Consider the following 23,221-nt stretch of genomic DNA (forward strand, 5'->3'; position numbering starts at 1 on the left):
CCACATATGGCCGCCGCGGCCAGTGTGATGTGGGCCGGGCGCACTGCGCTGATCCCGAAGGCAGGGAGCCAGGTGCTTCTCCTGGTCTCCCATGGGGTGCAGGGCCAAGCACTTGGGCCATCCTCCATTGCACTCCCTGGCCACAGCAGAGAGCTGGCCTGGAAGAGGGGCAACCGGGACAGAATCTGGCGCCCTGACCGGGACTAGAACCTGGTGGCCAGCGCCACAAGGTGGGAGGATTAGCCTAGTGAGCCGTGGCGCCGGCTTTTTAATATTATTATACTTACTACTAGAATTATTAACATTAGTCATACTACCTTTTTTGATTAAAGAAGTGTTTCTTAGTCTTTCTGAGTACTAAAACTCTCATTTTAGTGAGAGAAGATATTGTAGATATTGTAGGCTGCTCGTTTTATCATAGTTGTATTTTTAGTAATACTTCTATAACATTTTCAAGACTTTTAATTTTATTACTAATAACATCATGAGGATATATTATTAATGTGTATATTTTATTAGGGCTAAATAAAGATCAACATGGCAATGGTTACTGCAGTTAGAGTGATGGAACTTTGGCAATTGTCTTTCAAAACCTCCCACCCTACCCTCTTTCTTGAGATCTGTAATCCACAGGTTAGAACTAGTGGTTGAAACAATTCTTTATGAATTTGTCTTGAGGATTTTAATCATAGATATGCAATTCTGTTGGAAAAAGTACTTTCAGACCAGGGTCTTCTATCATGAAATATGGGTGTTCTTAAATATGGGAAAGTGATAAACAAATGTATTTAACATAAATGTGAATTTGTTAAATGTAAGAAGTCAAAACATTTTTTAAACGATTTATTTATTTATTTATTTTGAAAGTCAAAGTTACAGAGAGAAAGAGAAAAAGAGAGAGAGAGGAAAAGAGAGAGGTGAGAAAGAAAGGGAGCTTCCATCCACTGGTTCACTTCCCACATGTCCACAATGGTCAGTGCTGGTCTAGGCTGAAGCTAGGAGCCAGGAGCTCCATCCGGGTTTCCCATGTGGGTGGGAGGGGCCCAAGCACTTGGGCTATCCTCTGTTGCTTTTCTCAGGCCATTAACAGGGAGCTGGATCTGGAAATGGAGCAGCCAGGACATGAACTGATGCCCATGTGAGATGTCAGCATCACAGGTGGCACTTTCTTTATCCACAATGCCACAACACTGGCCCTAGAAGGCAAAATTTTAAAACAGGATAGACAAATTGAAGTGAAGACTTTTAGTGACATTTTTTTCTCTTATTTCTGTATTATTATACAAATAATTTTACAACTATGCCACTAAAGAATTTTTTCATTTATTTAATATAGACTCAATTGTACTTCATATAGTACAATGTGACGTATATTATAAAACATTTCTTACTGAAGCCTAGTTATTTAATGCTTTTATTGTAAATTTATTGAGATTCAGCAACTTAGAGTGTATATCTCTTTTTCGCTTAAAAATTCAAAAGAATACCTTATGTAACTATATTGTCATTTAATTTTCCCTACAGAGTGGTCAGTATCTACATAAACCAATTTCTGTGATACAGTAAGAAAACACTACTCATTAAAATTAAATTGTAGTTGATTTTTACTTTGAGAAGCTGATTATCTATATAATCACTACTTTTGTGTAGTGAGCTTTTATGTTTGTTAACGAAAACTTTCAACATACCATAAAAGTTAATATTAATGAATTTATCTCGGTATTATTAAATACATTCTTGTGTTCAGTATTATTGCAATTACGATTGAAAGTTCTGTAGATATCTGTTAGATTCATTTGGGCTATAGTGTCGTTTAAATCTACTGTATCCTTGTTGATCTTCTGTCCTATTGATCTGTCTATTTCTGAGAGTGGAGTATTGAAGTCCCCCAGTACTATTGTATTGGGGTCTAAGTCTCCCTTTAAGTCCGTTAACAAATCTTTTAGATAAACCGGTGCCCTGTAGTTAGGTGCATATACATTGATAATTGTTATATCTTCCTGTTGAATTGATCCCTTAATCATTATGTAGTGTCCCTCTTTGTCTCTCTTAATGGTTTTTGTGGTAAAGTTTATGGTGTCTGATATTAAGATGGCTACGCCTGCTCTTTTTTCATTTCTGTTGGCATGGTATATCTTTTTCCAGCCTTTCACTTTCAGTCTGTATGGATCTTTGTTGGAAAGATGTGTTTCTTGTAAGCAGCAAATAGATGGGTTTTGTTTTTTAACCCAATCAGCCAAACGGTGTCTTTTAACTGGACAGTTCAGGCCATTCACGTTCAGTGTGACTAATGATAAGTGGTAACTTTGCCCTGCCATTTGCCAAAGATAAGTTCTAATATATGCTTTGAATTCCCTGTGATCTTTTGCTGTGAGCTTTCCTTCCTTGGTTTCCTTCCTTTACCTTCTTTCATATTGATGACCGTGTTTCTTTGTTTCTGTGTGTAACACATCTTTAAGCATCTTTTGCAGGGCTGGACGAGTGGCAACAAATTCTTTCAATTTCTGTTTGTTATGAAAAGTCTTTATTTCACCTTCATTCACAAATGATAGCTTTGCAGGATATAATATTCTGGGCTGGAAGTTGTTCTCTCTTAGTACCTGGGCTATATCTTGCCATTCCCTCCTAGCTTGTAGAGTTTCTGATGAGAAGTCAGCTGTGAGTCTGATTGGAGATCCTCTGAGAGTAATCTGACGTTTCTCTCTTGCACATTTTAGGATCTTTTCTTTATGTTTCACTGTGGAGAGTTTAATTACAACGTGTCGTGGTGGGGGTCTCTTTTGGTCGTGTTTATTAGGGGTTCTGTGAGCTTCCTGTACTAGGATTTCTCTGTCCTTCTCCAAACCTGGGAAATTTTCTGCTAATATCTCACTAAAAAGGCCTTCTAATCCTTTCTCCCTCTCCATGCCTTCAGGAACTCCTAGAACCCGAATGTTGGGTTTTTTAATAGTATCCTGAAGATTCCCGACAATATGTTTCAGATTTCTAATTTCCTCTTCTTTTCTTTGGTCTGACTGTATCCTTTCCTGTTCTCTGTCTTCTAAGTCCGAAATTCTCTCTTCTGCTTCTCCCATTCTGTTTGTAAGGCTCTCTATTGTGTTTTTCATTTGATCTATTGAATTCTTCACTTCAGTCACTATCCCAGTTTCCTGTTGTACTAGTTGTTTCGTTTCATTTTGATTCCTCCTTAATATTTCATTTTCACGAGAGAGATTTTCTATCTTGTCCATTAAGGATTTCTGTAGTTCAAGAATTTGTTTTTGAGAACTTCTTAATGTTCTTATCAATTTTTTGAGATCTGCTTCTTGCATTTCTTCTATGTCATCATCCTCATAATCTTGAATTGGGGTGTCTTTTTCATTTGAGGGCTTCATGGTGACTTCCTTGTTTTTATTACCTTGGTTTTTGCGTTTGTTATTTGTCATATTGGAGATATTTGGTTTCTTCACTGTGGTGCTTTTTCTTGTTATACTATGACTCTAGATTAAGTGGACTATCTGTTTTTGATGGAGCCTTAGGGCTTGAGATGGGTGTGGCCTGAGAGCTCTGTTTGGTGTGCCAAAGGTGACACTCCCAGGTTAGGCGTGGTAAACCTCTCTCTCTCTCTCTCTCTCTCTTTTTTTTGATTCAACAGGGAAGTTATTCTGCACAGCTGAACAAAGTTGGAGGTAGTTAGCAGGCAAATGATATACCCACAGGAGCCAGAGATCAGAAGCTCTTTCCCAAGGACCACACAGGGAATCTGTTCGGCCCTTAGAGTGGGCTCAAATTCTCCTTCAGTCTCCCACTGGGTTGCCAAAGTTACGGAATTGTAGCGTCTCTGGAGAGTGCTCACGTGAATTCCGTGAGTTCTCTCCCCCACCGTCTCTTTTTTCACAGTCTCAGTTCAGTAGCACCATAAATTTACTAAGTCCTAATCTCCTGTTAATTCGCCCCACCCAGAGTCAGGTTTTACTGCTAGGCTCAGGGCCGGTGCAGACCTGAGGTCGCTCTGCTTATGACGTATGTCCAAGATGGCGCCTGCTCTTTGTCTTGCTCGCCCTTGAGAGGTGAGCAGAGAGAGAGAAACCCGTGTCCATACCAGTCACCTTTTTTTTTTTCCCTCTCTCTCTCTTCCAGTTAGCTTGGTGAAGTCCCCCCCGCCCCGGGGGTCGTTCCCTCTAGTCTCCTCTCTCCGCTTGCCTGCCGGTGTCTCGGGTTATTGAGGTTCGGCTCACCTCGCGTTCCAGCGCTGGTGTGTTGAGTCTGCCGCTGATGTCCCGAACTGTGGGCTCCCACGCTCTCCACGCAGGTCTGCTCCCCTTCCAGCGCCGATGTGTGGACTCGGAGCCCTGGACTTCCCAAGTCTCCCCGCTGTTGCACTCCCCTTCGAGCACTTGCGCGCAGACCCTGCAGCTTGCGCAGCTCAGTCCCGCGGCTCGGCTTCCGCGGCTCAGTCCCGCGGCTCGGTCCTGCGGTTCGGCTTTCGCGCGCGGTGGGCGACCATACCCACATATGGTAGACTGGCACAATAGGGTAGTTTATTAAGATGGAAAAACAACACAGTTAAAGAACTGCAGGGTGGTTGGAGAAGTAGGGAATACATATATTTGGTATTGAAATAATATTTTATATTGAATACTCAGAAAAAATGAATTTCACTGTTTGCCCATTCATGCATAAGTAACCTATTTAATTATATGAAAATAGTTTAATAATTCCTGTAAGTTGATGTTCTGTATTTTATGCTGATGGATATTAAAAAAACTACTAAATTCTTCCTCATTCATTATTTATTTGATGAATATGATTGTTCACAAAGGACTATGTATTTTAATTATGCTTTGTGTGTCTTTTTTCCTGAGGATTCTCAGTATGTTTATAATGGTTGGCATTTAGAATTAAACTTACTTACCTTATGTATTTGAGAAATCAGTACATCAATAACTGATAGAAATAAATTTTACATACAGGATATGCTTTTACACAATTAATTTCTATTTTATTTATGTGTAATTATTAAGCAATGAGGTTTTCAAATTCTTTCTGTTGAATAAATTTATAATTTATATTTTCCTTTTATAGATTGAGGAGTAAAACAAATAGAATAAAGCCCAAATGTTAGCATACAAGGTCTTGTGAAAATGTTTTGTGACAAAAAACTACTGCTTGATCATCTTCTCAGCATTGCTCTTCCCTATTGAATCATACATTTACTTTATAAGACATTTTTGTTGGGTAAAATGAGCTAAATTTACTTTTTGTGCTTCTGATCCAGAGACAAAATTTAAATGAACTGCAACAGCACAGGCTCTTGAAATGTAGAGTGGTATACTACTGAATTTAAATAATCCCTTCATGCTTGTCATTTTATACAGATACTATCATAAGACAAGTAATGACAGATTAAGACCTGCCTGGCAGTGGGAAAACTAAATTACATGACTTTTATGAAGGCATAAATAAACCTATTAGCCATTATCTAGAACACCAATTAGTAGAAAGAGGGCTGACAATTTTATTTATCAACATTAAACACAATTATTAATTACAGACCTGATGAATCTCGTAGTAAGCAGGCTGTGTTGAATATGCTGGAACCGTAAGTCCATTATATGAGAGGGATGATTACGAAAATCCTATGGGAAAAAAGTAATTGTAGTTATAAAATTTTAATTGCCTCAGAATAAGGCAAATTATATTTTCTTGTCTGAGAATATAAATGGTATGGTATTAAAGTAACAAGCTTCAGTAGTTGTAAATAGAATATGGATTTATGTTAGGTTTTAAAACAAAGAAAAGAATAATTTTTAATATCATAGTGTTCTGTGTGCCTGGCATCCTACAGATACATGCAGATTCTTCAGATGTGTGGTTTAGTAGGTGAGCTATTAACTACATTTTTGTCATAGTGAAAATATGTGAGTGGACTTTTTGAATGAATTACTACGGTTGAGTAGGAAATACATAATTGAAAAAAAGTGTTTATTATGTAGATATTAGCAGTGTTGTGAAATGAATAAGACACAATTCACATTTTTTCTGCCTTTTTTTTTCTTTTTCTTTAAAGATCCAAATTCCAGAATTTGTGGACATTTGCTTGTAGGTGCAGCCAAAAATTCTTTTGCTAAACTAATGGATAAAATTAGTCTGGCAATGGAGAGTATACCTCTGCACAATAGCAGGAGTATCACATATGTGGACAAAGATTCCCTGGTTCAAAGGCTGGCACGTGGACTTCATAAAGTAAACACACTGGCCCTGAAATATGGTTTGCGTGGCCATGTGCCCATTATGGTATGTACACAGCTTCATTTAATAGTGGCCTTAGGACTTGGATTTAATATTGAATCTGACTTAGTTGTGATTTAAAGTAGTTGTATGTGAATATATCTACATTTTCTTGAAACTTAATATGATAAATAAAAGCACTTCTGAAAATGTCAAAATATCAAAATACAGAAGCCCTGGCATCAGTTCTAAATTCTTCATAAGCACACTGCAACAAAATTATATGAGGCATAACAACTGTTAACTCAATTTTCTAGTCATCTTGATTATATCTTTTCTTCAAGTGTTCATTTGCTACAAGCCAAATTATTGGTCACATAAAAAATAAAGCTTTCATCTCAAAGTTTCAGTACTTGCTGCTATTTTTTTTGTCTGATAGTTACTTTTAGTTTAGTAAGTTGCTATTGACTTATTAGTACATCTGTAGTTACTCCTTATAAAATTGCTCTTGTTTAATGATAGAAAAGCACAGCATCATTACAGAAGCAGATATTTGGATTTACACAAAGACTGCATGCAGCAGAAGTGGAGCGTCGTTCTTTGCGCCTGGAAGTTACAGAATTCAGACGCAATGTGAATGAAATGAAAAAGGAGCTCGATAAAGCCCAGGGTCTCCAAATGCAATTGAATGAATCTCAGCAGTCTGTGAGTATCTACAGCTTTGGTGAGCGTCTCTGTTTCTCAGTTTTTATTGTGCTTGGATTTTAAGCACAATTCAGAATCTTATTAATAGGATTTCTTTTCTTCCGAAAACTTCTCTTCTACAATGTCTTCAGTTGAGGAGACTTATGTTTTGGTGTATGTGTATGTGGGAGAATGGGGATAGTGTTTCCTCTCTTTTATACTGAACATTTTGAATAAATTATTTAGTTTAAAATTACGTTGCTTTTCTAAAGAAATGCTCAACTAGCCCAATTTTAACCAAAGATTTAGGTGTATTATTTTAAAGAGTATTATATGGGGCTGGTGCTTTGTGGCGTAGTAGGTTAATCCTCTGCCTGCAGTGCCAGCATCCCCTATGGGTGCTGATTCTAATCCCGGCTGCTCCTCTTCCAGTCCATCTCTCTGCTATGGCCTGGGCAAGCAGTAGAAGATGGCCCAAATGCTTAGGCCCCTGCACCCACATGGGAGACCGGGAAGAAGCTCCTGGCTCTCGGCTTCAGATCAGTGCAGCTCCGGCTGTTGCAGCCATTTGGGGAGTGAACCAGAGAAGGAAGATCTTTCTCTCTGTCTCTCCCTCTCACTGTCTTTAACTCTACCTCTCCAATAAATAAATAAAATCTTTGAAAAAAAATATTAGCTGAAAATCTATAGGCCAAATGACATTAGATCAAGATCAAGATGTGTAAATATATGAAGCATAATTGAATGTAGTTACCCATATAATCTAGTTGTAGCTGGGTTATTTTTTTACACTAAAATATTTTATTGCTTTATGGAAAGCTTTTATTTAATAAATATAAATTTCATAAGTACAACTTTTTGATTATAATGGTTCTTCCCCTGATACCCGACTCCCACCCCTAAACCATCCACTTCTTACTCCCTCTCCCATCCCATTCTTCATTAAGACTCATTTTTAATTATCTTTATATACAGAAGATCAACTCTATACTAAGTAAAAATTTCAACAGTTTGCACCCACACAGACACACAAAGTATAAATTACTGTTTGAAGACTAGTTTTACTGTTAATTCTCATAATACAACACATTAGGAGGTCCTACATGAGGAGCAAGTGCACCGTGAATCCTGTTGTTGATTTAACAATTGACACTCTTTATTTATGACGTCAGTGATCACCCTAGGCTCTTGTCATGAGCTTTCAAGGCTATGGAAGCCTCCTGAGTCCACAAACTCATGACATTATTAAGACAAGGACATAATCAAAGTGGAAGTTCTCTCCTCCCTTCAGAGAAAGGTACCTCCTTCTTTGATGGCCCATTTTTTCCACTGGGATCTCACTCACAGAGATCTTTCATGTAGGTTATTTTTTGCCATAGTGCCTTGGCTTTCCATTCCTGAAATACTCTCATGGGCTTTTTAGCCAGATCCAAATGGCTTAAGGGCTGATTCTGAGGCCAGAGTGCTGTTTAGGGCTTTGTCATTCTATGAGTCTGCTGTGTGGCCTGCTTCCCATGTTGGATCATTCTCTCCTTTTTAATTTTATCTAGTATTATTAGTAGATACTTGGTTTATTTATGTAATCCCTTTGACATTTAATCCTATCTTTATGATCTGTTATGAAGTTAAACTGATCACTTTAAGTAGTAAGATGGCATTGGTGCCTGCCAGCTTAATGTGATTTGGAGTCCCATGGCAACTTTTTAGCTTTACCCTTAGGAGTAAGTCCAAGGAAATGTGTGCTGAACTGTACATCTCCTCCCTCTCTTATTCCCACTCTTATTTTTTTTTAACAGGGATCAATTTTCAATTAGATTTAAACACCTAAGAATAATTGTGTGTTAAGTAAAGAGTTCAACCAATGGTATTAAGTAAAAAAGAAAATACTAAAAAGAATAAAATAGTAAGTAGTTCCTTAACAATCAGGACAAGGGCTGATCAAGACATTGCTTCTCACAGTATCAGTTTCACTTCTACAGGTTTCCTTTTAGTTGTTCAGTTAGTTGTCACCGATCAAGGAGAACACATGATATTTGTCCATTTGGGACTGGCTTATTTCACTCAGCATGATGTTTTCCAGATTCCTCCATTTTGTTGCAAATGACTGGATTTCATTTATTTTACAGCTGTGTAGTATTCCATGGAATACATGTCCCATAATTTCTTTATCCAGTCTTCTGTTGATGGGCATTTAGGTAGATTCCATATCAGTTATTGTGAATTGAGCTGCAGTAAACATTGAGGTGCAGACAGGTTTTTTGTTTGCCAATTTAATTTCCTTTGGGTAAATTCCAAGGCGTGGGATGGCTGGGTCCTATGGTAGGGCTATATTCAGATTTCTGAGGTATCTCCAATCTGTTTTCTATATAGTGGCTTTACCAGTGTGCATTCCCACCAACAGTGGATTAGTGTCCTTTTTCCCCCACATCCTTGCCAGCATCTGTTTGTTGTTAGTTGATTTCTGTATGTAAGCCATTCTAACCAGAGTGAGGTGAAACCTCATTGTAGTTTTTATTTTCATTACCCTGACTGCTAGTTATCCTGAACAGTTTTTTCATGTGTCTGTTGGTCTTTTGGATTTCCTCTTTTGAAAAATGTCTGTTTAGGTCCTTGGGCCATCTCTTAATGGGTTGTTTGTTTTGTTGTGGTGGAGTTTCTTGATCTCTTTATAGATTCTGATTATTAATCCCTTATCAGTTACATAATTCGCAAATATTTTCACCCATTCTGTTGGTTGCCTCTTCACTTTCCTGACTGTTTTCTTCTGCAGTACAGAAACTTCTCAATTTGATGTAATCCCAGTTTTTAATTCTGGCTTTGGCTGCTTGTGCCTCTGGGGTCTTTTCCAAGAAGTTTTTGCCTTTGCCAATATCTTGCAGGGTTTCTCCGATGTTCTCTAATAATTTTATGGTGTTGATAGTTTTTTTTCTCTTAGGATTTGGAATATATCTCACGATTCTCTGCTTGCCTGTAGAGTTTCTGATGAGAAGTTTGCGAGTCTAATTGGGTTTCCTCTGAATGTAATTTGGTGTTTTTCTTGTGCACCTTTTAAGATCTTTTGTTTATGTTTTACTCTGGAGTTTTACTACAATGTGTTGTGATGAAGGTCTTTCTGGTCGTGTCTATTGGGAGTTCTGTGTATTTCCTCTACTTGGATGTCCTTCTCCAGATTGGGAAAGTTTTCTGTTATTATTTCATTAAGAAGGCCTTCTAATCCTTTCCTCTTTCTGTGCTTTCTGGAACTCCTAGGATCCTTATGTTGAGTTATTTGATAATATCTTTTAAATCTCTAACCATTAGAATGGCTTACATACAGATCAACAAACAACAGATGCTGGTGAGGATGTGTGGAAAAAGGGACACTAATCCACTCTTGGTGGGAATGCAAACTGGTAAAGCCACTATGGGAGTCAGTTTGGAGATTCCTCAGAAACCTGAATATAGCCCTACCATACAACCCAGCCATCCCACTCCTTGGAATTTACCCAAAGGAAATTAAATTGGCAAATAAAAAGCTGTCTGCACCTTAATGTTTATTGCAGCTCAATTCACAATAGCTAAGACATGGAATCAACCTAAATGCCCATCAACAGAAGACTGGATAAAGAAATTATGGGACATGTACTCTATAGAATACTATACAGCAGTCAAAAACAATGAAACCCGGTCATTTGCAACAAAATGGAGGTATCTGGAAAACATCATGCTGAGTGAAATAAGCCAGTCCCAAATGGACAAATATCATGTGTTCTCCTTGATCGGTGACAACTAACTGAACACCTAAAAGGAAACCTGTATAAGTGAAATGGACATTATGGAAACAATGTCTTGATCAGCCCTTGTCCTGACTGTTGAGGAACAACTTACTATTTTATTCCTTTTAGTATTTTCTTTTTCTACTTAATACCATTGGTTGAACTCTTACTTGACACACAATTATTCTTAGGTGGTTAAATTTAACTGAAAAGTGATCCCTGTTAAATATAGGAGTGGGAATAAGAGAGGGAGGAGATGTACAATTTGGGACATGCTCACTCAGACTTACCCCTAATGCTAGAGCCAGAAACGTTCCAGGGGATTCCAATTCAATCCCATCAAGGTGGCATGTACCCATGCCATCTCACTAGTCAGAGTGATCAGTTTAAGTTCATAATTCAACAAAAAGATAGGATTAAGTGTCAAAGGGACTGCATAAATAAGACCAGTTTCTGAAAATATTAATTGATAGAAATAAAAGAAGAGAATGATCCAACATGGGAGGTGGGATACACAGCGGACTCATAGAATGGCAAATGCTCTAAACAGCACTCTGGCCTCAGAATCAGCCCTTAAGGCATTGGGATCTGACTAAAAGGCCCATGAGAGTCTCACAGGCATGGAAAGCCAAGACACTCTGGCAAAAACAAACAAACAAACAAACAAAAACACACACACACACACACACACACTAAATTAAAGATCTCTGTGAGTTCCCAAGTTCCCAGTGGAAAGAACGGGCCATCAAAGAAGGAGGTACCTTTTTCTGAAGGGAGGAGAGAACTTCCACTTTGACTATGGCCTTGTCTAAATAAGATTGGAGTTGGTGAACTCAAGAGGCTTCCATAGCCTTGGCAGCTCATGACAAGAGCCTAGGGTTATCATTGACGTCATAAATAAGAGTGTCAATTGTTAAGTCAACAACGGGAGTCACTGTGCACCTGCTTCCCATGTAGGACCTCTGTCCTTAATGTGTTATACTATGTGAATTAATGGATAACTAGTATTCGAACAGTACGTTATACTTTGTGTGTCTGACGGTGCAGTCTGTTGAAATCTTTACTTAGTATATACTAAATTGATCTTCTGTATCTAAAGATTATTGAAAATGAATCCTGATGAAGAATGGGGTAGGAGAGGGAGTGAGAGATGGGATGGTTGCGGGTGGGAGGGAGGTTATGGGGGGAAAAGCTGCTTTAATTCAAAAGTTGTGCTTTGGAAATTTATATTTAATAAATAAAAGTTGAAAAAAAAAACTCTAACCATGTTTTTTAGTTTGTAATTTTTTCTTCTTTTTTTGTCCCAACTGTAATATTTCCAGAAATTTGTCTTTTAGTTATGATATTGCTTCTTTTGTCTCATGTATTCTGTTGTTAAGGCTTTCTATTGCATTTTTAATTTAATCTTTTGAAGTTTTCATTTCTAGTATTTCATTCTGACTTCTCTTCTTTTTAAAATTTTGTGTTACTTATCTTCCTGTGCCTGGTTTGCTTTGCTTAACATAATATTCTCCAGATTCATCCATATTTTCACAAATGAGAGGATCTCACTTTTTTTTTTAAAGCCAAATAGTATTCCATTATGGGTACATACCATATTTTCTTTATTCATTAATTTTTGATAGACACCTAGGTTGATTTGATATCTTGGCTTAGTAATTAATCCTATGATAATATAAATTATTAAAGTTAATTATTATTTCAAGTAGATAAACCTTCAAAGGGCAAAGATTTCTTCTGGGTTAGGCAGGTCAAGTAATCCTGATTCTTCAGTTACAGTTTCCTTTTCTGCAAATGTCTAAATCCAAAAAAATATATATTTTATCTCTTATGTTCTCTCTTTTTAAAAAGATTTTTCTATCTATTTGTGTGAAAGACAGAGAGAGATATGAGATAAAAATTGTGTTGTGCATTATGGGATACAGTTTTATTGGCAGATGTTTACTTATGAATGTTCTTTCATTCAACAAGTAACTATTGAGTACCTACTGAGTGCCAGTACTGGGTTCGCTGCTCAGTGGAACTACATGTGTGGAGGCAGAGTGTGGACAGACAGTTAAAAAAGAGGTGACTTTAGATAATGATAATAAGAAGAAAATAAAACAAGATTGTATAGTGGGAATGGGAGTAGGGGAGGTAGGTATGATCTAGAGCGGGTGTTTCATTAGGGAGACCTGACAACATCCATTGGATACAGACCTTTAGGTAGTCAATGAAAAGTCTAGGAAGTTGTTAAAGGTTTTAATTCCCAGATCATATTTTTTATAAAAGTTTTCATGTATGAAGATTGGAACTAAGCATTATGAATTTATTATAGAATTTGGAATAAGTTTTGTGAGATTTTTATTTACCTAAAAATAGTAACTTTGAAAGTATGCCTTTTTTTTTTTTTTTGACAGGCAGAGTGGACAGTGAGAGAGAGAGACAGAGAGAAAGGTCTTCCTTTTGCCCTTGGTTCACCCTCCAATGGCCGCCGCGGTTGGTGCGCTGTGGCCGGCGCACCGCACTGATCCGATGGCAGGAGCCAGGTGCTTTTCCTGGTCTCCCATGGGGTGCAGGTCCCAAGCACTTCGGCCATCCTCCACTGCACTCCTGGGCCATAGCAGAGAGCTGGCCTGGAAGAGGGGCAACCAGGACAGAATCCGGCGCCCCGACCAGAACTAGAACCTGGTGTGCCGGCGCCGCAAGGCGGAGGATTAGCCTAGTGAGCCGCGGCGCCGGCCTAAAGTATGCCTTTTGTATTTTAAAACTCTGAGTGATATTTTTATCTTGCAAAATGAGGAAAAATTGTTTTTTTTTCATGTATCAGGCACTTAGAAATGTTTGTATGGTATTGCTAATGTTAACAGGTATAGTTCTGAATAAAAAAAGATCAAATGAGTTAGTTTATAACTGATTGCCCCCACCCATCCCTTTTTAAAGAAACTGATCACCCATGAGAAGTTTGAAAGTGCATGTGAAGAACTCAATAATGCATTACTTCGGGAACAACAGGCACAAATGCTATTGAATGAACAGGCACAACAATTACAGGAGTTGAATTATAGACTGGAATTGCACTCCAGTGAGGAAGCTGACAAAAACCAAACTCTTGGAGAAGCTGTTAAGGTAGGAGAACACCTCTTGTGTAATGACTTGTTTCTTCTATTTTGTGTGACTCTTGGAGAAATTCATGATGTCTACTGAATCAGGAGTAGATCCCAAAATGTAAAATTTTATTCTATGGGAGCTTATTTGGGTGGAATGAAACATGGCTCTGAGACCTAACTTACAAGAATGTGTTCTCATGTATTGAATATCTAAAAGTAGACTTTACTCATTGGTTGAGAACAAAGTGGAGATTTTTCCAGTCATAATTTATTTTGGTTTTCTATTTTTTGCTTCATCTCTTTAGTTCTTTTCCTTTTCTTGTTTTGTGCTGTTTGGACTTTGGAAAACTCCATGTATCTTCTGGGTTCTGGAAGGTTTTGCGTCTGGTTCTATCATTCTTATGTAAGTGCATGTTTAGAGGGAAGGAAAGTTTGGGTAGAAACACTTGTGTTCTACCTGTTACATATTCCTGACAATGGTGTTTGGAAGGGAAAAGAGAAGTTAGTATAAGAGCAACACTGACTCTTGAATTGCTCTCTGGTTTCCTGTCTTGGGATGCATTGACTTATCCCATACATTGCCATTCAGCATGAAGTCCTTATAAGAGCCACCCAATGTTGGTGCAATGCCCTTGAATTTTCAGAATTGTGAGATAAGAAACCTCTTTTCCTTATAAAGTTACCCAACATCAAATGATTTGCTATAGTAGTGGAAAATGAACTAATATAATACTCGTATAGCTAAATCTTTATATAAATACCTGAGATTTTTTCATTAGGATAAATTCCCAGAAGATGAATTATTAGGTTAAAAGCCAAATATGTTTTTCATGTGCATGTATCATTTCATTTGTTCTTCAGCAAATTTTTACCAATTACATTATCTCCTAACATGGATGATAATTTTACTTTTTGTCTAACTTGGTTATTCCTATTTTAAATTTTTTTGCCAATTTAATAGATATATCATTGTTACTGTAATTTGTGCTTCTCTGTTAAGCAAATTGAACATGTTTATAAACATATTGGTCAGTAAACAAAATTTTTATGTTTATCCTCTAATAAATAATGTAATTAATCCTTTTTTGTAAAAGCATCATAACTGTGTCACATTGGAGACTTTTTTCTGTAATAGTATGTAATTTGTGTTTAGATATAGTATCTTCTGTTAGATAAAGAGCTGTTCATATTAATTTCTTTAAAGTGCTAGTAGCTTAAATATTGTTGTCAAGAGTAGAGAATTGTTTAATTACTATCTCTTAATTAGAACTGGTAGGTGATAATGTGAAAATGCTCTCTTGTGGGAGTCAGCATAGTTATGTAGAAAAAGCACTGGCCTTGGAATAAGTATTCCTGAATGTAAATCCCATTTCCACCACTTGGACAAATTACTCAACCTTTCTGGGCCTCAATATCCTGCAAAAATAAGGATAATGATATTTGTTAGAGGATTTCTATGAGAATGAATTCAGGTACTATTTAAAAAGCAGGTATATGCTTGATAAATATTCTTTTCTGTTTTCAGAAATACTTTTTTTTTTTTTTTTTGACAGGCAGAGTGGACAGTGTGAGAGAGAGACAGAGAGAAAGGTCTTCCTTTGCCGTTGGCTCACCCTCCAATGGCTGCCGCGGCCGGCGTGCTGCGGCCGGCGCACCGCGCTGATCCGATGGCAGGAGCCATGTGCATCTCCTGGTCTCCCATGGGGTGCAGGACCCAAGCACCTGGGCCATCCTCCACTGCACTCCTGGGCCACAGTAGAGAGCTGGCCTAGAAGAGGGGCAACCGGGACAGAATCCGGCGCCCCGACTGGGACTAGAACCCGGTGTGCCAGCGCCGCTAGGCGGAGGATTAGCCTAGTGAGTCACGGCGCCGGCCCAGAAATACTTTTAAAAAGCTTTTGAACCATGTCCTGTACATAACTTCTTTTTAAAAATTAAATATATTATTTCTTTGTTATAAAAATGAACTAAGATTATAAATAGATGATGTGGAAATACAGAAGAGAAAACAAGTTACCTATGATGTATCATCTGAAAAGATTGTTTCCAATCTTTATTTTGTATGTAATAGTTTTTATAAATCATACTTTGGTCTAGAATATCTTTCTGTAAAATATAGCAAGACCTTGAATAAGGTACTTTTTGTATCAGAAAAATCTCCGAGGACAAAAATCTAACAAGCAGCAATGTCAACCAGCTCCATGGTGAACAGATGCTGGGTTTGTCCTGGAGGCAAGTAGCAATAACAGTGCTAGCAGCAGGAGACTAAATGTTGGGTTCCATCACTGGGTGGAGCTTGAATTTGAGATTTTCACGTTAAGGAATTGCTGAGTCACCTAAAAGGGATAATCTCATGTTGCTAGTATCCCATTGCTCTTGGCAGAAGTTAACGCAGGATTCTCTATGGAAGAAGGCTTGCTTAGTATAGTTCCTTTGGGAGCTCCTAAAGAGTAAAATCAACCAAGTAACTGACACTTGGATAGACAGATATATTAATCTTATAAACATCTGGGCCGGCGCCGCGGCTCACTAGGCTAATCCTCCGCCTAGTGGCGCCGGCACACCGGGTTCTAGTCCCTGTTGGGGCGCCGGATTCTGTCCTGGTTGCCCCTCTTCCAGGCCAGCTCTCTGCTGTGGCCAGGGAGTGCAGTGGAGGATGGCCCAGGTGCTTGGGCCCTGCACCCCATGGGAGACCAGGAAAAGCACCTGGCTCCTGGCTCCTCCTGCCATCGGATCAGCGCGGTGCGCCGGCCGCAGCACGCCGGCCGCGGCGGCCATTGGAGGGTGAACCAACGGCAAAGGAAGACCTTTCTCTCTGTCTCTCTCTCTCTCTCACTGTCCACTCTGCCTGTCAAAAAAATAAAAAATAAAAAAATAAAATAAAAAAATCTTATAAACATCTAAACTCTCTTGTCAATCCAATTATTTGTACTTTCTGAGTTTTTCTGCATAAACAATCATATCATTTGTTCTATAGTGAGAGTGTTGTTTATCCCATCTAAATGTTATATCATTAGTATTTTTTTCCTAGTTGAAGTATAGTAGTTATAGTTTTCCTAGTAGAAGTAGTTATAGGCATCCTTTTCTTGTTCCCAATGTTAAAGAAAATCTTTCTGCGACTCCATTAAGAAGGGAAATTTGCCATAAGTTTTTAGTTGATAATCTTTGTCAGGTTAAGGGAGTTATGTTCTTAGAGTATGCATAACTTAAAAAAAAGCATGAATAGATATTGGATATTATCAGACACATTTTATGTATTTATTGAGATAATGATATGGTTTTGAATTGTAAAGATTGGACATGCATAACTGTAAATCTAAAACCTGTAATTATCTAAAATCCAATTCTTGACTGCCTAAATTACACTTTAAATTTTTCAAGTTTTAGAACATTACGGATTGAGATTTTTAGAAGAGAAATGCCCAGTTGATAAAATTTGTGAAATATTCCAAACTCTGAAAAACTCTTTAAAATCTGTAGCACTTCTTGTCCCAAGCCTTTTAGATAAAAATACTCCACCTATGACTTGTGTTGGCAAACTGGTCTGCATTATGGCCTATGAGTTATGAATGGTTTCTGAATGTTTAAGGGATTATAAAGCCAAACAGGCAAACATAACTAAACAAGACTATGTGACACAGGTTGCATATGGCACACAAAACCTGAAGTATTTTCTATCTGAAGTTTGCTAACTCCTGGATTATATTATTCACTATTCTCATGTTAATCCGGCCTTCTGTTACTGAGATAAACCTGTTGTGTTTATTTATATGTAATATAGTGCTGTACTCTAATTCTTAATTTTAAATTTATGATGTTTAGGTCTATAGTCTTGAGACTGTCTTGGAACCTTATCTCTCATACTATCATTGAAATTTTTTGTATCAAGTTTGTGCTAACATCCAAGGACTACTTGTATGTTTGCATTCCAAACATCTGAAGTGGTGTCTGCTATATGCTGTGGTAACTGTGTTTCATAAACTGGATAATTCAAAAACAAGAGATATTTGTTTCTCATGGTCCTGGAGGCTGGGAAGTCCAGTGTCAGAGTGTCAACATGTGGTGAGGGACCTCTTCATACATCATTCTATGGCAGAGGGTGGAGAGGCAAGAACCACAAATGCATCTACAAGAAGGAAGACAGCCAAACTCAGCTTTTTATTTATTTTTTAAAAGATTTTTTATTATTTATTTGAGAGGTAGTGTTATAGACAGTGAGAGGGAGAGACAGAGAACAAGATCTTCTGTCCGTTGGTTCACTCCCCAAATAGCCGCAATGGCCGGAGCTGCGTAGATCCAAAGCTAGGAGCCAGGAGCTAGGAGCTTCTTCCAGTCTCCTACAAGGGTGCAGGGGCCCAAGGACTTGGGCCATCTTCTACTGCTTTCCCTGGCCATAGCAGAGAGCTGGATTGGGAGAGGAGCAGCCGGGACTAGAACCGGCGCCCATATGGGATGCCAGCGCCGCAGGTGGGGGATTAACCTACTGCGCCACCGCACAGGCCCTTATTTTTTAATATTTACTTATTTATTGAATTACACAGAGAAAGAGAGAATGAAACATTCACACGCAGAGAGAATAAAAGAGTCAATGAGAGAGAACTCTCCTGTCCACTGGTATATTTCACAAATGCCCACAAGGCTAGGATTAGGACAGGCTGAAGCTGGAAACCAGGAATTCAATCCAGGTCTCCCATGTGGTTGGCAGTGACTTAAGCACTTGAGCCAGGGTGTGCATTAGCAGGAAGGCGGAGTTGGGATTAGAGCTAGGAGCGGAACCCAGGAACTCCAATGTGGAATGAGGGCTTCCTGTGTGGTTTCTTAACCACAATGCCAAATGCCTGCCCCAAAGTAATCCATTTACAAGGAATCCACTCCCATGGTAACTAACTCACTGCTGTCATTGATCCATTCATGAGGGGCCAGATCCTTCATGACCTAATGATCTCTTAAAGGTCCTACCTCTCAATATGTTAGATTAGTGATTAAATTTCCAACATTGAACTTTGTGGGGACATATTTACCTTACAACTAGTGGAAGCTAGATAAAATGAAGTTTGAGGTATATAGTATCACTTAGAGTGAGCAACATATACAGGCACTAGAAATGAAGAGGATATCCAAAACCAAACGTGAGAAGGTGCTGAAGTCCAGACAGCTCATTGAGGTACGCAAACCTGGCTGTAGGCTAGAGTTGCTAACATAACATTAGGGAAATCTAGGGCTCCAAGCCTCCTGAACAAGAGAAGACCTAGCTGTGTAAAGCTGGGAGTGAAGAAGGGCTGCTCCACGTGAAATGGGGTCTAGGAAACCCTGCTACCAGCTACATGAGAATTTGACATCTACTATGGACTGTGGGTAGGAAAATGTTACTAAATATATTGGAACCCTAGGCTATGTCACAAATGATGATGGGGTCTCAGTTTACACTAGCTTTAGACTGATTAGCTGAGGAATGGCCTATAAAATGGTCCAGTTCTTAAAGAATCAAAATGATCTTGTAAAAGGAAACTTGAAAACAGTCAGTAGAGTTGCTTCTGTAGCTCAGAGAACACAAACAAGACTTTAATGGAAAATTCAGTATTAGCAATCAAGTAAATGCACATCAAATGAGAAAATGTATGCTTCCAGAAGTATAAATATTAGAAGTGATGCAATCAGGGACTTAAAAACACACTTTTAAAGTGAGTGTTTTTAAATGTGCTAAGAGAAATAAATATTTACCATTTTGATGCATATTTCCTTTATAGACCCTTGTTTCCATTTAGAATCATTTTCCTTCTGCTTGAAGAAATATCTTTAATGTTTCAGATAATGCATTGTTTTGAAAAATATTCCATATACATGTTTGTGTCAACATTTTTTTCATTACTTGGAAAATGTTCCTTTTTCTTCTGGCTTGCATAGTTTCTGACAAAAATAGGTATTTATCTTATCTTGTTTATCTTGGTGTAATGTGTCTTTTTCAGCTGCTTTTATGGTTTTCTTTTTTGTATTTGGTTTCTGGAAGGTTGATTATGGTGGGTCTTCTGTGATTTCTTTGTGTTTTTCCTACTGGGAGTTTATTGAGTTTTTAAAAAGTTTCTGTGGTTTCTAGTGTAAGTTTTAATTACCAAATTTGGAAAACTTTCAGATGCTATTTTTTTTAGATAGGTTTTTCTCTGTGCTCTTGCTAGGACTTCAGGTACTGTGGTGGACTGATTGATATTATTCTGCAGGTTGCTGAGGCTCCAGGTGTTCATTCTTTTTCGCTCTGTAATTTGTTTTAGATAATTTTCACTACTCTGTCTTCTAGTTCAATAATATTTTCATGGATAATATCTAATCTTCTCTTAAATGTACCTAGTAAAAATTTGAATTTAGATTTGATAGCTTAGAAGTTTTATCTTGACTTTTATTCATGTATTTCAGTTTTTCTCTTCATGTTCATGTTTTCCTTTAAACATTTATAAATATTATAATAATTATTTTAAGCTTCTTATCTGTTTATTCCATGATACTTATCATTTTATGATCCATTTCTATACATTAATTTTTAACCTGGTTATAGTTGATGTTTTTCTGATTGTCATGGCTTGTACTTTTTAATTTAACAGTGGACATTGCGTTGCTTCCTTTATACAGCTTTAAACTTTATTCAGATAGGCAGTTATTTGTGGTTTAATTTGATCCTTTTAAGATCTACAACAATTGGATACACAGTAGCTGCTGTGGTTTGAGTATGATTTGTTTCCGGAAACACATGCAGGACTTTAATCTCCAAAGTCATATGTTAATGGTATTTACTTAATGTGACTAGGTGCTTAGAGCTTTAACCTTTGAAAAGTGATCAAGTTAGATGGGGCCTTGATGATTGAATCCTGGTGGCTTAAGCAGAGGGAGAGAGACCACACTAACAGAAATGCCCAAGTGCTTCCATCATAGTGTAGTGTAGTCAAGGGGAGTCCTTGTCAGGGTATTCAACGTACTGTTTGAACTTCCAGTCTCCAAAATGGCGACCTAAATAAACCTGTTTTCTTTATAAAGTGGTCGTTCTGTTATTGTAAGAAAAAGCTGACTGAGCTTTACTCATGGATAGGTAAGCCTTACTGCTGAGGTTGGCCCTTCTGGGATCTCTATTGAATGACCTATAAAGATCAATGTAGACTCTCCACACTTGTCTTGAGGGAATGTGAATGATTCCTGGTCTTGGTGATCTCTGGGAACTGTTCATTGATTAGCTTTCCAGTTGCTTTGTGCCTTTCTTACTATTGTTCATACAAGGACACGAGCTAGAATTCAGGATTTATTTTTCTTGATAGTTTCCTCTCCCCAGAACTCTGCATTCTACCTTTAAGTCACCACAGGCTCCCTGATCTCTGATGTCTGTCTCCTCACCTCAGTGAGAGCTCTGTTTCTTTTAAAAATCCTCCTCTTGGCTCCTGAGTCCAAAGCATGCTGCCAGGGAGAAAGCCAGGGTGATTTTATGGTTCATCTCGTCTGTTTCCCTTACCAGGTTTTATCGGTCTGTGCTGCTGCTTGTCCAGGATCTGAAAACAGGCATATCACATATTTTGTTCGGTTTTCTTCATCTTTTTTTTTTTTTTTTTTTTTTTAAGATGGGAGAGTAAGTCTGGTTCCTGTTAAGTCATTATAACCAGAAGTGAAAAGCGCCATCTCCCCTTTTAAACATATCCACCATGAAAACATCATCGAATGTCTCTTGTTTGCCTATTCCTAGCTCCACTACTGTGTCCTGACGAGGTCCTACAGGACTGATGCTCTTGATGGTTGTTAGCACACTTTGAGAGCCAAAGGTATAAAGTCCTGGAGGAGCCTGGAAAGGATAAAATGTAATTAGAACAATTGGCTTTAAATAGGACAGATGCCTTCCCTATACACACACATCTTCTAGAAGATGAGGATGGATTTTGTTCTGCTTTCTCATGGATGATGCTTCTTTGTGAAGCAGGCAAACTCATTCTGTGAATGAGGAGTTTGAAGGTGAAATTTGGAGACTAGAGAAGATTGGAAATAGTCATTGTAGAGGGAAGGGAGAATAAGTCAGCAGCAGAAATTTAATTGGAGGGACAGCTCTGTGGCACAGTAGGTTAATTCTCCACCTGCCGGCATCCCATATCAGCTGCTGTTCCTCCAATCCAGCTCTCTGCTATGGCCTGGAAAAGTAGTAGAAGATGGCCCAAGTGCTTAGGCCCCTGCACCTGTGCAGGAGACCCGGAAGAAGGTCCTGGCTCCTGACTTTGGATTGGCACAGCTCTGGCCATTGCAGCCATTTGGCAAGTGAACCAGTGGATGGAAAACCTTTCTCTGTCTCTACCTCTCACTGTAACTCTTCTTCTCAAATAAATAAATAAAAATCTTAAAAAAAAAAAAAAGAAATGTATTTGGAGTGCTAGGCAGAAGTACAGATGAAGAGATCTTTTGAGACTTTATGGTAATACTGATTTGCTATAAGACATTTAGATCCTTAGATGTATGCACTGAAGAAGGAGTGCATGTAGTTCTCCAGTACTGAAATTTTGCCAGATATGGTCAAAGGAGGACAGAGTCAAGAGACGATGGAGTGCAAACAGAATTAGGACCAGTGGTTCTAAGCTGGATTAAAAGGGAAATGAAGAAAGAAGACTAACAGACTAGAAGATTAGTAAATGGTAATTGAATTTATGGTTGAACAACATATTTGAAAGAATACTTGTTTGTTTTCAGAGAGCAGAGGGACTGATTGCAGAGAGTAGGGTGCTTCAGTGGTTTTGAAAGTAGGAAAAGTCAGGATATAACAGGGTCTAAAGTTTGAGTATGGAATGGAATTGAGCAGGGGAGATGAAGAAGTCAAGGAAATGAAGAAGTTAGATTTAAAAAAAAAGATTTTTTTCAGGGCTGGTTCTGTGGCATAGCAGGTAAAGCTGCCACCTGTAGTGCTGGCATCCCATATGGGCGCCGGTTCGAGTCCCAGCTGCTCCACTTCTGATTCAGCTCTCTGCTAATGGCCTGGGAAAGCAGTAGAGGGTGGCCCAAGTCCTTGGGCCCCTGAACCCATGTGGGAGACCCGGCAAAGCTCCTGGATCCTGGCTTTGGATCGGTGCAGCTCTGGCAGTTGTGGCCAATTGGGGAATGAACCAGCACATGGATGACCCCCCCCCCCCCCGCCTCTCCTTTTCTCTCTGTGTAACTCTTTCAAATAAATAAATAAATCTTTAAAAAAATGTTTCATTTGATAGAGTGACACAGAGGGAGAGACAGAGAGAGATATCTTCCATCCACTGGTTCACTCTCCCAAATATCTACAACAGCCAGGGATATTCAGGCTGAAGTTAGGAGCCAGGAACTCTATATGGGTCTCCCACATGGGTGGCAGGAACCCACGTACTTGGGCCATCATCTCCTGCCTCCCAAGTGCATTAACAGGGAGTTGGATCAGAAGCATGGGGTAGCCAAGACCTAGGCCAGCCCTCTGATGATGGATGTGGACATCCCAAGCACAGCTTA

The 23,221-nt window shown here is 38.6% G+C and overlaps 1 protein-coding gene across 20 annotated transcripts in view; it reads left to right on the forward strand.

The window, feature by feature from the left end:
• Positions 1-23,221, forward strand: part of CCDC171 (coiled-coil domain containing 171) — a 395,951-nt gene that overhangs the window by 193,535 nt on the left and 179,195 nt on the right. For all 20 annotated transcript variants that reach the window (XR_011380113.1, XM_051845352.2, XM_051845399.2 and 17 more), the window contains 3 exons: positions 6,050-6,276; positions 6,733-6,915; positions 13,572-13,757. Coding sequence is in view for 19 of the 20 variants with exons in the window: in XM_051845352.2 (XP_051701312.2) it covers positions 6,050-6,276; positions 6,733-6,915; positions 13,572-13,757 (596 nt within the window). In the remaining variant the exon portion in view is untranslated. The remainder of the gene's footprint in view (positions 1-6,049; positions 6,277-6,732; positions 6,916-13,571; positions 13,758-23,221) is intronic.

This window comes from Oryctolagus cuniculus, chromosome 1, assembly GCF_964237555.1.
Source record: "Oryctolagus cuniculus chromosome 1, mOryCun1.1, whole genome shotgun sequence".
NCBI lineage: Eukaryota > Metazoa > Chordata > Mammalia > Lagomorpha > Leporidae > Oryctolagus > Oryctolagus cuniculus.